Genomic DNA, 13,543 nt, shown 5'->3' on the forward strand with positions numbered 1-13,543 from the left:
AAAATTTAGGAAAATAATTGGGAAAAATTGGGGAAATAATTGGGGAAAAATTCAGGAAAAAATCAGGAAAATTAGGGGAAAAATGGGAGAAAAATTGGGAAAAAATTGGGGAAAAATTAAGGGGAACAGTAGGAAAAATTAAGGGGAAAATTTGGGAAAATGGGTGAAAAAATGGGGGAAAATTGGGTAAAAAATGGGATTAAAATTCGAATTTTTGAGGGAAAAATCAGGAAAAAAATCAGGAAAAAATTGGGGAAAAAAGGGGAAAAATCAGGAAAAAAATAAGAAAAAAATGGGAAAAAAATCAGAAAAAAATCAGTAAAAATTGGAGAAATATCAGAAAAAATTCGGGGAAAATTGGGGGAAAATTTGGGGTCAAATGGGAGAAAAAATGGGGAAAAATTGGGGGAAATGTTGGGGGAAATTTGGGAAAAATTTGGGAAATATTGGGAAAAATTGAAAAAAAATGGGGAAAAATTGGGAAGAAATAGAGGAAAGTTTGGGGAAAAATTGGGAGGAAAAAAAGGGCAAAAATCAGGAAAACTTTGAGGAAAATTGGGAAGAAATTGAGGAAGAATTTGGGAAAAATCAGGAAAAAATTGGGGAAAATTGGGAAATAATTGGGGGAAAATAGGGGAAAAACGGGAAAAATTAGGAAAAAAAAGGGGAAATTTGGGGGAAAAATTGGTTAAAAAATAAGATTATTATGGGAGAAAATGGGGGAAAATTTGGGGAAAAAATGGGGGAAAATTGGGGAAAAAAAGGGAAAAAACCAGGATAAATTTGGGGAAAATTTGGGAAGAAAGTCAGGAAAAATTGGGGAAAAATCGGGAAAAATAAGGGGAAAAATGAGAAAAAATCAGAAAAAAATTAGGAAAAATTGGAAAAAAATCACGAAAAATTAGGGAAAAATTGGGGGAAATTTTGGGGAAAATTTGGGGGAAATTGGGGAAAAATGGAGGAAAATGGGAGAAAAATGTGGAAAATTGGGGGAAATTTTGCAGGAAATTTTGGAAAAATTTGGGGAAAATGGGGGAAAATTGAAAAAAAATGGGGAAATTTGGGAAAAAATTGGGGGAAAAAATGGGGGAAAATTGGGAAAAAATCAGGAAAAAAGTGGAGAAAATTGGAGAAAAATTGGGGGAAATTTGGGGAAAAATTGGTTAAAAAATAGGATTATTATGGGAGAAAATGGGGGAAAATTTGGGGAAAATTGGGGTAAAATTGGGAAAAAATTAGGAAAAATTGGGTAAAAATGGAGGAAAATGGGAGAAAAATGAGGAAAATTTGGGGGAAATGGGGAAATTTGGTTAAAAAATAAGATTATTATGGGAGAATATGGGGAAGAAAATCGGAAAAATTGGGGAAAAATTTGGAAAAAAAAGGGAAAAATCAGGAAAAAATTAAGAAAAAAACGGGAAAAAAATAGGAAAAATTGGAGAAATATATGAGAAAAATCAGAAAAAATTAGGGGGAAATCTGGGGCAAAATTTGGGGAAAAATTTGGATTTTTTTGGCTAAAAATTCTGATTTTTTTGCAGCTTTTTTGGGAGAAGCGGCTGCAGGGTCTGAGCGCTTCGGATGTGAGCGAAGAAATCATCAAATGTATGGAACTGCCCAAAGGGCTGCAAGGTGGGTAAAAATGGGGTAAAAACAGGGGAAATAGGGAAAAATCATAAATCGGGGAAAAATCGAGGAGAAATTCGGTGAAAATTTGGTGAAAATTGGAAAAAAATTGGCTGAAAAACGAAGAAAAAACGACTGAAAAAAAGATTTTTTTGGCGAAGAAATTGGAGTTTTTTCGGAAAAAAAAATCGAATTTTTTGGTGAAAAAGTCGAATATTTTGGCAAAAAATCAAATTTTTTGGGGTTAAAGAATGGATTTTTGTGGCCACAAAAATCCTGAACTTTTTGACCAAAAAAAAAGAATTTTTTTGGCACATAAATTGGAATTTTTTGGCGAAAAAACGGAATTTTTGGCGTTAACATTGTGAAGTTTTCAGGAAAAAAAATTGATTTTTGTGGTGAAAAATGGGAAATTTTTTTGGGTAAAAAATGGGGACTTTTGGGGGAAAAAACCTCAATTTTTTTTAGCAAAAAAATTTGGATTTTTGTTTGCAAGAAAAGGGGAATTTTTGGTTAAATAAATCAATTTCTTTGGCAAAAATAATCAAATTTTTAATCAAAGAAAGTGTCATTTTTTGACAAAAATGCGAATTTTAATGGTGAAAAACTGTATTTTTGGACAAAAAAATTGGAATTTTTTGAAAAAGATTGGGTGAAAAATGAAGATAAAATAAGAATAAAATTGGGGAAAATGGGAAAAATTGGGTAAAAAATGGGCAAAAAATTGGAATTTTTTGAGGAAAAATCAGGTGAAAAATGAAGAAAAAATGGGTAAAAAATGGTAAAAATTGAGAAGAAAATGGGGGAAATTTGGGTCAAAAAGGGGCAAAAATGGGCAAAAAATTCGATTTTTTGAAGGGAAAAATGGGGGAAAATTGGGGGAAATTGAAGAAAAAATGAGAATAAAATGGGGGAAAATTGGGAAAAAATGGGCAAAAAAATTGGAATTTTTGGAGGGAAAATTGGGTGAAAAATGAAGAAAAAATGGGAATAAAATGGGAAAAAATGGGAATTTTTTTTGGCAAAAAATTCTATTTTTTTGGGTTAAAAAATCGATTTTTTGGCCACAAATATCGAACTTTTTGGGCAAAAAAATTGAATTTTTAATGAAAAAAATTGATTGTTTTTGAAAAAAAAATTGAATTTTTTTGCAACAAATCAAATTTTTTGGGGTTAAAAATCGATTTTTGGGCCAAAAGAAATTGAACTTTCTGACCAAAGAAATCGAATTTTTTGTCGAGAAAACCAAATTTTTTGGTAAAAAAAATGGAATTTTTGGTGTTAAAATCGTGAACTTTTTAGAAAAAAATAATTGAATTTTTTTGGTGAAAAATGGGAATTTTGGGGAAAAAATCGTATTTTTTTAGCAAAAAATTTGGATTTTTTTTCCAGAAAAAGTGGAATTTTTGGTTAAAAAAATCAATTTTTTTGGCAAAAATAATCAAATTTTTAATCAAAAAAGTGTCATATTTTAATTTAAAAAATTGAATTTTTGTGGCAAAAAATCAAATCTTTTGACAAAAAACCCGAATTTTTGGCGAAAAAATGGAATCTTTGGTGTTAAAAATGTGATTTTTTTAGAAAAGAAAATTGAATTTTTTGGTGAAAACTGGGAAATTTTTTGAGGTAAAAAGTGCGAATTTTGGGGAAAAAACCTCATTTTTGCTTTTTTTTGGCAAAAAAAAAGGGAATTTCAGCAAAAAAAATTGGTTTTTTCAGGTGGAAAAATTCGCTTTTTTCGTTGAAAAAAATCAGTTTTTGACCCAAAAAATGCCATTTTTTTGCGGAAAAAAATGCGATTTTCACCCAGTAAAAAACGGGAATTTCGGGAAATTTGGGAATTTGCTAAAATTCGGGAATTTTTTCCAGGAGTGGGTCCCGGTGTCAGTGGCTCCGTTCCAAACGCTGCCATTGGCTCCGGAAAAATGCAAATTTGGGTGGGAAAAATGGGAATTTTTGGTTGGAAAAATGGGAATTTTTTGGGGTAAAAAATGGGAATTTTCGGGGAAAAAAACCTTAATTTTTTTAGCAAAAAGTTTGGATTTTTTTTGGGAAGAAACGGGGAATTTTTGGCTAAAAAATCAAATTTTTTGGCAAAACCATCAAATTTTTTGCCAAAAAATTCGCTTTTTTTGACAGAAAAAATTGAATTTTTATGGCAAAAAATTGGACTTTTTGACAGAAAAATTGGAATTCTTTTGCAAAAAAAAATCAGTTTTTTGGGGTTAAAAAATCTATTTTTTGACCACAGAAATCGAACTTTTCGGGCAAAAAAAAATGAATTTTTTGACCAAAAAAACCAAATGTTTTGGCAAAAAAATCTGATTTTTTGGCGAAAAATCAAATTTTTTAGGGTTAAAAAATGGATTTTTGTGGCCACAAAAAAATTAAACTTTTGGCAAAAAAAATCGAATTTTTGGTGGTAAAAATGTGAATTTTTAGAAAAAAAATTGAATTTTTTGTTGAAAAATGGGAATTTTTTGGGTAAAAAATGGGATGTTTTCAGAGGGAAAAAAAGTGGAATTTTTGGCCAGAAACCCTGAATTTTTCATGAAAAAAATTGAGTTTTTGACAAAAAAATTGCATTTTTTGGAAGAAATCGATGTTTTGGGGTTAAAAAATCGATTTTTGTGGCCATAAAACTTAGAACTTTTTGGCAAAAAAATCGGGTTTTTTGACCAAAAACCCAAATTTTTTGACGAAAAAGTTGGAATTTTTTGGCAAAAAAATTGAATTTTTGGTGTTTATAATTGGATTTTTTTGACAAAAAAAAGGGAATTTTTTGTAAAAAAATCAAATTTTTAATGAAAAAAATTGATTTGTTTTTGGACAAAAATATCAAATCTTTTGGCAAAAAATCAAATTTTTGGGGTTAAAAAATGGATTTTTGTGGCCACAATAAATCCAATTTTCTGGGAAAAAATTTGGAACTTTTGGACCAAAAACAGCGAATTTTTTGGCGAAAAAATGGAATTTTTGGCATTAAAAATGTGGTTTTTTAGAAAAAAAACTGAATTTTTTGGTGAAAAATGGGATTTTTTTGGTAAAAAATGGGAATTTTTGGCAAAAAAGGAATTTTTGGCAAAAAAATCAAATGTTTGGTGAAAAATCAAATTTTTAGGATTTAAAAATGGATTTTTTGGCCACAAAAATTGAACCTTTTGACAAAAAAAAAATTGGAATTTTTCAGCAAAAAAATTAGATTTTTGGCATTGAAATCATGAACTTTTTAGAAAAAAATCAAATTTTTGGGCAAAAAATGGGAATTTTTTCTGGTAAAAAATGGGAATTTTTTCAGAGAAAGCAAGTGGAAGTTTTGGATAAAAAAATTTTTTTTTTTGATGGAAAAATTCAATTTTTTAGGCAAAAAAAATCCATTTTTTGCCCAAAACCCGCCATTTTTTCGCGGAAAAAAAAGCGATTTTCACCCTGTAAAAAAACGACAATTTCAGGAAATTTGGGAATTTGCTAAAATTCGGGAATTTTTTCCAGGAGTGGGTCCCGGGGCCATCGGCTCCGTTCCAAACGCTGCCATTGGCTCTGAAAAAATGCAAATTTGGGTGGGAAAAATGGGAAATTTTTGGGGGTAAAAAATGGAAATTTTTGATAGAAAAAGTGGGAATTTTTGGGGCAAAAAATGAGAATTTTGGGGAAAGGGTCTTAATTTTTTTAGCAAAAAGTGTGTATTTTTTTTTTGCAAGAAATAGGGTATTTTTTGTTAAAAAAATCAAATTATTTGGAAAAAATAAACAAATTTTGAATCAAAAAAAGTGTCACTCTTTGACAAAAAAAAATTGAGGTTTTTTGGCAAAAATTACTTTTTTTTGGGTGAAAAAACCGATTTTTTGGCCGAAAAAATTCAATTTTTTGGGCAAAAAAAAAGGAATTTTATTAGAAAAAAATCGAAGTTTTTGACCAAAAAAAATCGAATTTTTTGGCCAAAAAGCCACGAATTTTTTGCCAAAAAAATGGAATTTTTGGCGTTAAAATTGTGAACTTTTTGGAACAGAAATCAAATTTTTAGGTGAAAAATGGGAATTTTTTTGGGGTAAAAAATGAGAATTTTTTGACAAGAAAAAAAGGGAAATTCTTGACCAAAAAAATCAAATTTTTTGGTGAAAAAAATGGAATTTTTTGCGTTAAAATTGTGAACTTTTTGGAAAAAAAATCGTATTTTTTGGCAAAAAGTGGGAAATTTTTGGGGTAAAAAATGGGAATTTTTGATAAAAAATTGGGAATCCTTTCGGAGGAAAAAAGTTGAATTTTAGGGCAAAAAAATTGATTTTTTTGGCCAGAAAAATTTGATTTTTCGACAAAAAAAATTCGATTTTTTTTTGCGAATAAATTTGATTTTTTGGCCAAAAAAAAATCGATTTTTTTCCCAAAACCCACCATTTTTTCACAGAAAAAAATGCGATTTTCACCCGGTAAAAAACGGTAATTTTGGGAATGATTAAATTTACTAAATTTTGTTTATTTTTGCAGGAGTGGGTCCCGGTGCCAGCACGGAGTCGCTGCTGTCGGCCGTGGCCAGCGCCCTGCACAGCGGCGCCGCGCCCATCACCGGCCAGAGCTCGGCCGCCGTGGAGAAGAACCCGGGGATCTGGTTAAACACGGCGCAGCCGCTGTGCCGCGCCTTCCTCGTCACCGACGACGACATTCGGTGAGTACAAATTCAACAAAAATCACGGTTTTTAGCCCAAAAAAATCCGTTTTTTAATGCCAAAAAAATCGCTTTTTTCGGGTCAAAAATTTGAATTTTTTCGCCAAAAAATTCGGGTTTTTTCGCCAAAAATATTGATTTTTTTTTTGCCAAAAAATTCAATTTTTTCACCAAAAAATTCGATTTTTTCAGTCAAAAATTCTATTTTTTTGGCCAAAAATTCCCATTTTTAGCCAAAAAATTCAGTTTTTTCGGTCAAAAAATTTGATTTTTTCCCAAAAATTTGAATTTTTTAATCAAAAACTTCGATTTTTTTCTCTAAAAAATACGAATTTTTTACTCAAAAATTGCCATTTTTTAAACCCAAAAATTACCATTTTTCGCAAAAAAAATAGATTTTTTTGGTGCAAAAGATTTGATTTTTTCCCTAAAGAATTCCAATTTTTTGGTCAAAAATTACCATTTTTTATACCCAAAAATTCCCATTTTTGTCCAAAAAAATTTGATTTTTTTCCCTAAGAAATTCGAATTCTTTACTCAAAAATTGCCATTTTTTACACTTAAAAAGAACCACTTTTTGCCAAAAAATTCCAATATTTTGGTGCAAAAATACGATCTTTTCGCCAAAAAATTCGATTTTTTTGGTCAAAAAAGTTCGATTTTTTCTATAAAAAATTCGAATTTTTTAGTCAAACATTCCCATTTTTTATACTGAAAAATTCCCATTTTTTACCCCAAAACCCGGGGATCTGGTTAAACACGGCGCAGCCGCTGTGCCGCGCCTTCCTCGTCACCGACGACGACATTCGGTGAGTCCAAAATCAACAAAAATCCTGTTTTTTACCCCAAAAAAAATCCCATTTTTTATCCCAAAAAATTCCAATTTTTTATCTCAAAAAACTCACATTTTTTGGGAAAAAAATTAGATTTTTTTTTTACCAAAAAATCCGATTTCTTTTGGCCAAAATTCGAATTTTTTAGTCAAAAATTACCATTTTTTTATACCCAAAAATAACCATTTTTTGCAAAAAAAATTAGATTTTTTGGCAAAAAATTCCATTTTTTCCTTAAAAAATTCCAATTTTTTAGTCAAAAACTGGTATATTTTATACCCAAAAATTACCATTTTTTTGCCAAAAAGTCGATTTTTTTCCCTAAAAAAATTTCAATTTTTTTGTCAAAAATTACCATTTTTTATACCCAAAAATTCCCACTTTTTGTCCAAAAAAATTCAATTTTTTCTGCTCAAAATTTGATTTTTTTTCCCTAAAAAATTTGAATTTTTTAGTCAAAAATTGCCATTTTTATACTTAAAAATTACCATTTTTTCCAAAAAAATTCTAATTTTTCTTTTCAAAGAGTCACCTTCCTTTTGCCAAAAATTGCCATTTTTCAACCCAAAAAATTCTCACTTTTTACCCCAAAAATCGGGGATTTGGTTAAACACGGCGCAGCCCCTGTGCCGCGCCTTCCTCGGCACCGACGACGACATTCGGTGAGTCACTAAATCTCATTTATTTCACCCAAAAATTCCATTTTTTTCAATTCTGAAATTACCATTTTTTATTCAAAAAAAATCCCATTTTTTACCCCAAAAAAAAAGATTTTTTTGGTCAAAAATTCAAATTTTTTGCCAGAAAAATTCCCATTTTTTGTACCCAAAAATTATCATTTTTCGTCAAAAAATTCCAATTTTTTGCTAAAAGTTTATATTCTTTTTTCCTGAAAATTCGATTTTTTCCCTAAAAACAATCGAATTTTTTAGTCAAAAATTCGATTTTTTTGACAAAAAAATTTCAATTTTTTGGCCAAAAATTCCCATTTTTTATACCCAAAAATTACCATTTTTCGCCAAAAAATTCAAATTTTTTACTCAAATATGACCATTTTTTATACCCAAATACTACCATTTTTTCCCAAAAAATTCCATTTTTTTTGTCAAAAAATTCTGGTTTTATTCCTAAAAATTCTTTTTTTTTCCTAAAAAATTTAGTTCTTTTCCCTAAAAATTTCGAATTTTTTAGTCAAAAATGACTATTTTTTATACCCCAAAACTACCATTTTTTTCCTAAAAATTCAGGGTTTTTATCCAAAAATTCAATTTTTTTTTTGCCAAAAAATCGATTTTTTAACCCCAAAAAATGGAATTTTTTTCCAAAAAAATTCCAATTTTCTTTCAAAGATTCACCTTCGTTTTGCCAAAAATTGCCTTTTTTTCAACCCAAAAATTCCCATTTTTTTTACCCCAAAAATTCCAATTTTTCCCCAAGAAATTGCCAAAATTTTTCCCCCAAAAAATTCCCATTTTTTACCCCAAAAATCGGGGATTTGGTTAAACACGGCGCAGCCGCTGTGCCGCGCCTTCCTCGTCACCGACGACGACATTCGGTGAGTACAAATTTCACCAAAAATAACATTTTTTACCCAAAAAAAATCCGTCTTTTTATCCCAAAAAATTCCATTTTTTTATCCCAAAAAATCGCTTTTTTCGGACAAAAAATTCGATTTTTTAAGGCAAAAAATTCAATTTTTTTCTGACAAAAAATTGAATTCTTTTCATCAAAAAATTCCATTTTTTTTCACCAAAAAATTACGTTTTTTCGGTCAAAAAATTCAATTTTTCCATTAAAAATTGGAATTTTTGGGGTGAAAATTACCATTTCTTATACCCAAAAATTACCATTTTTTGTCAAAAAAATTGTTTTTATTCCCTGAAAAAATCGATTCTTTCCCTAAAAAATTCGAATTTTTAGTCAAAAATTACCATTTTTTATACCCAAAAATTACCATTTTTTGCCAAAAATTCGATTTTTTTCCCTAAAAAATTTGATTCTTTTAGTCAAAAATTACCATTTTTTACATGGAAAAATTACCATTTTTTGTCAAAAAATTTGGGATTTTCCTAACAATTCCATTTTTTTCCCTAAGAAATTCGAATTTTTTGGTGAAAAATGACCATATTTTATACCCAAAAATTCCCATTTTTGTCAAAAAAATCCGATTTTTTAGTCAAAAATACCGATTTTTTTGCAAAAAAATTCAATTTTTTTTCCCAAAAATTCAATTTTTATCCTTAAAAATTTGATTTTTTAAGTCAAAAATTCCCATTCTTATACCCAAAAATTCCAAGTTTTCGTCCAAAAAAGTTTGATTTTTTCCCTAAAAAATTCGATTTTTTCTCTAAAAATTCCAATTTTTTTGTCAAAAGTTCCCAACTTTTATACTCAAAAATTCCCATTTTTTTTGTCAAAAAAAATCCCATTTTTTTCCAAAGAAATTCGAATTTTTTCCCCAAAGTTCCCTATTTTTTGCCCAAAAAATTCCCATTTTTTACCCCAAAACCCGGGGATTTGGTTAAACACGGCGCAGCCGCTGTGCCGCGCCTTCCTCGTCACCGACGACAACATTCGGTGAGTCCAAAATCTCGGTTTTTCACCCAAAAATTACATTTTTTTCAGATTTGAAATTACTATTTTTTACCCCAAAAAAATCGCATTTTTTACCCCAAAAAAATCGCTTTTTTCGGTCAAAAATTCAATTTTTTTCCCCTCAAAAAGTCAATTTTTTTCCCAAATAATTCAAATTTTTTTGCCAGAAATTCCCATTTTTTAAACCCAAAAATTACCATTTTTCGCCAAAAAATTTGAACTTTTTCACAAAAAAGATTTGAATTTTTTACTCAAAAATGACCATTTTTTATACCCAAATATTACCATTTTTTTGCCAAAAAATTCAATTTTTTTGGTTCAAAAATTTGATTTTTTCCCAAAAAAATTCCAATTTTTTAGTCAAAAATTACCATTTTTTATACTTAAAAATTACAATTTTTTGTCCAAAAATTCCAATTTTTTGCCAAAAAATTATATTTTTTTCCCTAAAAAAATCGATTTTTTCCGTAAAAAAGTCGAATTTTTTTGTCAAAACTCACCATTTTTTATATCCAAAAATTCCCACTTTTTGTCATTGTTTATATTCAAAAATTACCATTTTTTGTCCAAAATTTCCATTTTTTTCTCGAAAAATTGCGATTTTTTTACTAAAATTCGATTTTTTCGGTAAAAAAATTTGAAAAATTAGATTTTTTTACACAAAAATTGCCATTTTTATACTTAAGAATTACCATTTTTTCCAAAAAAAATCCAATTTTTTTTTGTCAAAGATTCACCTTCGTTTTGCCAAAAATTGCTGTTTTTCAACCCAAAAATCCCCACTTTTTTACCCCAAAAATTCCCATTTTTTACCTCAAAAATTCCAATTTTTTCCCCAAAGAAATTCACGTTTTTTACCCCAAAACATCGCCTTTTTTGGGCCAAAAATTCTATTTTTTTCGGTAAAAATTTCCATTTTTTTCGGCAATAAATCCAATTTCTTTCCGCCAAAAAATTCAGTTTTCTTCACCCAAAAATTCACAATTTTTACCTGAAAAATTTAATTTTTTGCCAAAAAAATTAGATTTTTTTGCCAAAAATTCCCATTTTTTAAAACCACAAATTACCATTTTTCGCCAAAAATTCAGATTTTTCGGTAAAAAAATTCGATTTTCCCCTAAAAAATTCGAATTTTTTAGTCAAAAATTCCCATTTTTTATACAGAAAAATTACTATTTTATATACCTAAAAATTACCATTTTTTGTCAAAAAATTCCAATTGTTCACAAAAAATTCGAATTTTTTTGGTGAAAAAGTACCATTTATTAAACCCAAAAATTCCCATTTTTTGTCAAAAAATCTGGGTTTTCTTCCTAAAAATTCTATTTTTTCCCCTAAAAAAATTCCAATTCTTTGCTCAAAAATTGGCATTTTTTATACCGAAAAATTACCATTTTTTGGCCAAAAATTCGATTTTTTTCCCTAAAAAATTCGACTCTTTTAGTCAAAAACTACCATTTTTTACAACCAAAATTACCATTTCTTGTCAAAAATGTGGTTTTGTTTCCTAAAAATTTTATTTTTTTCCTTAAAAAATTCCAAAATTTCAGTCAAAAATTGCCATTTTTTATAGCCAAAAATACCCATTTTTTGCCAAAAAATTCGATTTTTTTTGCCAAAAAATTCGATTTTTTTCCCTAAAAAATTCCAATTTTTTGCTCCAAAATGACCATTTTTTTATCCCCAAAAATTCTCATTTTTTGTCTAAAAAAATTCGATTTTTCCCCTAAAAAATTCAAATTCTTTTCTCAAAAATTGCCATTTCTTACACTTAAAAAGAAACAGTTTTTGCCCAAAAATTCCAATATTTTGGTGCAAAAATTCAATTTTCTCGCCAAAAAATTAAATTTTTTTTGGTCAAAAGGTTCGATTTTTTCCCTTAAAAATCCGAATTTTTTGGTTAACAATTCCCATTTTTTATACCCAAAAATTCCCATTTTTTACCCCAAAACTTCCAATTTTTTTTCCAAAAAATTCGAATCTTTTATTGTAAAAAATTCCTTTTTCTGGACCAAAAAAATCAAATTTTTCTTCCTATAAAACTCTGATTTTTTTGACAAAAAATCCAATTTTTGCCCCAAAAAATTTCATTTTTTTTCCTCTAAAAATTCCCATTTTTTGTCAAAAAATTTGTGGTTTTTTGTTTAAAAATTCGATTTTTTTTAGCCCAAATGTTGATTTTTTTTCACCAAAAGTACACCTTTTTTTATTAAATTTTTTGCTGAAAAATTTAAGGTTTTTCCCCAAAAAATTCCCATTTTTTCCTGCCAAAAATTCAAAATTTTTCTGTAAGAATTTGATTTTTTCGGAAAAATTGGAAATTTGGGTAAAAAAAATTAAAATTTTTGTGAAAAAAAAAATGAATTTTTCTGTGAAAAAATGTGAATTTTTTCCCTAAAAAAATCGAATTTTTGGGCAACAAAATCCGATTTTTTTGATGAAAAAATTGATTTTTTTCCTGAAAATGTGGAGTTTTTTCATTAAAAATTTGAATATTTTGAAACAAAAATGTGAATTTTGGGGTGTAAAAAATTGAATTTTTGAGGGAAAAAAATCGAATTTTTGGGTGAAAAGATTAGAATTTTTTCTGGAAAAAAAATCGATTTTTTGATGGAAAAAATCGATTTTTTGATGGAAAAAATCGAATTTTTGTGGAAAAAAAAGGGATTTTTTTGGGGGAAAAAATGGGAATTTTTGGGTGAAAAAAATCGAATTTTCTATGAAAAAAAGGGATTTTTTTGGTCGAGAATGGGTGGAAAATTGAATTTTTGGGTCAAAAATGGATTTTTTTGAGAAAAATTCGATTTTTGGGTGAAAGAATTTGTATTTTTTCTTAAAAAAATGTGAATTTTTGGGTGAAAAAATAGTATTTTTGGTGAAAAAAATCAAATTTTTGATGGAAGAAAATCGGATTTTTGAGGGGAGAAAAGGGAATTTTTATGGAAAAATTCTAATTTTTTTGTGAAAAACTAGAATTTTTTTCATGAAAAAAAAATACTAATTTTTCCATGAAAAATTTGAAATTTTTTTGAGCAAAAATGTGAATTTGTGGGTGAAAAAAATCGGATTTTTGAAGGGAAAAAAAAGAATTTTTGAGTGAAAAAAACTGAATTTTTGCGGGGAAAAAAAAGGATTTTTTTGGGGAAAAAATGGGAGTTTTTGGGGAAAAAGTTGAAATTTTGGGGTGAAAAATTGGAATTTCAGGGAAAAATTGGATTTTTTTCGACAAAAATGTGTATTTTTGGGTGAAAAAATGGAATTTTTTTGGCAAAAAAATTCAACTTTTGATTGCAGAAAATCGAATTTTTGAGGAAAAAAGGATTTTTTTGGGGGAAAAAATAGGAATTTTGGGGAAAAATTGGACTTTTTTAGTAGAAGAAAGTGAAATTTTAGGGGAAAAATTCAAATATTTATGGAAAAAAGCGAATTTTTTTTTTGTTTAAAAATTAGGATTCTTTCATGAAAAAATCGAATTTTTTGGAGCAAAAATGTGAATTTTTGGGTGAAAAAAATCGAATTTCTGATGTAAAAGTCGAATTTTTGATGGAAAAAAATCGGATTTTTGAGGGGAAAAAATCAAATTTTTTATAAAAAAATTGGAAATTTTTAGGGAAAAAATGGAATTTTTGGGGGAAAAAAATCGAATTTTTGATGTAAAAAAATTCAATTTTTGATGGAAAAAAATCGAATTTTTGCGGAAAAAGGGATTTTTTTTGGGAAAAAAATGGGAATTTTTAAGACTAAAAAATATAATTTTTTTCTATGAAAAATTGGGGGTTTTTTGGGGAAAAAAAAATAACTTTTTAGGGAAAAAATGGGAATTTTG

General features: G+C 28.1%; 1 protein-coding gene across 4 annotated transcripts in view; it reads left to right on the plus strand.

Annotated features, from left to right (window-relative positions):
- Positions 1–13,543, plus strand: part of LOC140682130 (methyl-CpG-binding domain protein 2-like) — a 43,696-nt gene that overhangs the window by 17,057 nt on the left and 13,096 nt on the right. For all 4 annotated transcript variants that reach the window (XR_012053388.1, XR_012053389.1, XM_072923036.1 and 1 more), the window contains exons 4-5: positions 1,542–1,632; positions 6,112–6,289. Coding sequence is in view for 2 of the 4 variants with exons in the window: in XM_072923036.1 (XP_072779137.1) it covers positions 1,542–1,632; positions 6,112–6,289 (269 nt within the window). In the remaining 2 variants the exon portion in view is untranslated. The remainder of the gene's footprint in view (positions 1–1,541; positions 1,633–6,111; positions 6,290–13,543) is intronic.

This window comes from Taeniopygia guttata, chromosome W, assembly GCF_048771995.1.
Source record: "Taeniopygia guttata chromosome W, bTaeGut7.mat, whole genome shotgun sequence".
In the NCBI taxonomy this organism is placed as follows: Eukaryota; Metazoa; Chordata; class Aves; order Passeriformes; family Estrildidae; genus Taeniopygia; species Taeniopygia guttata.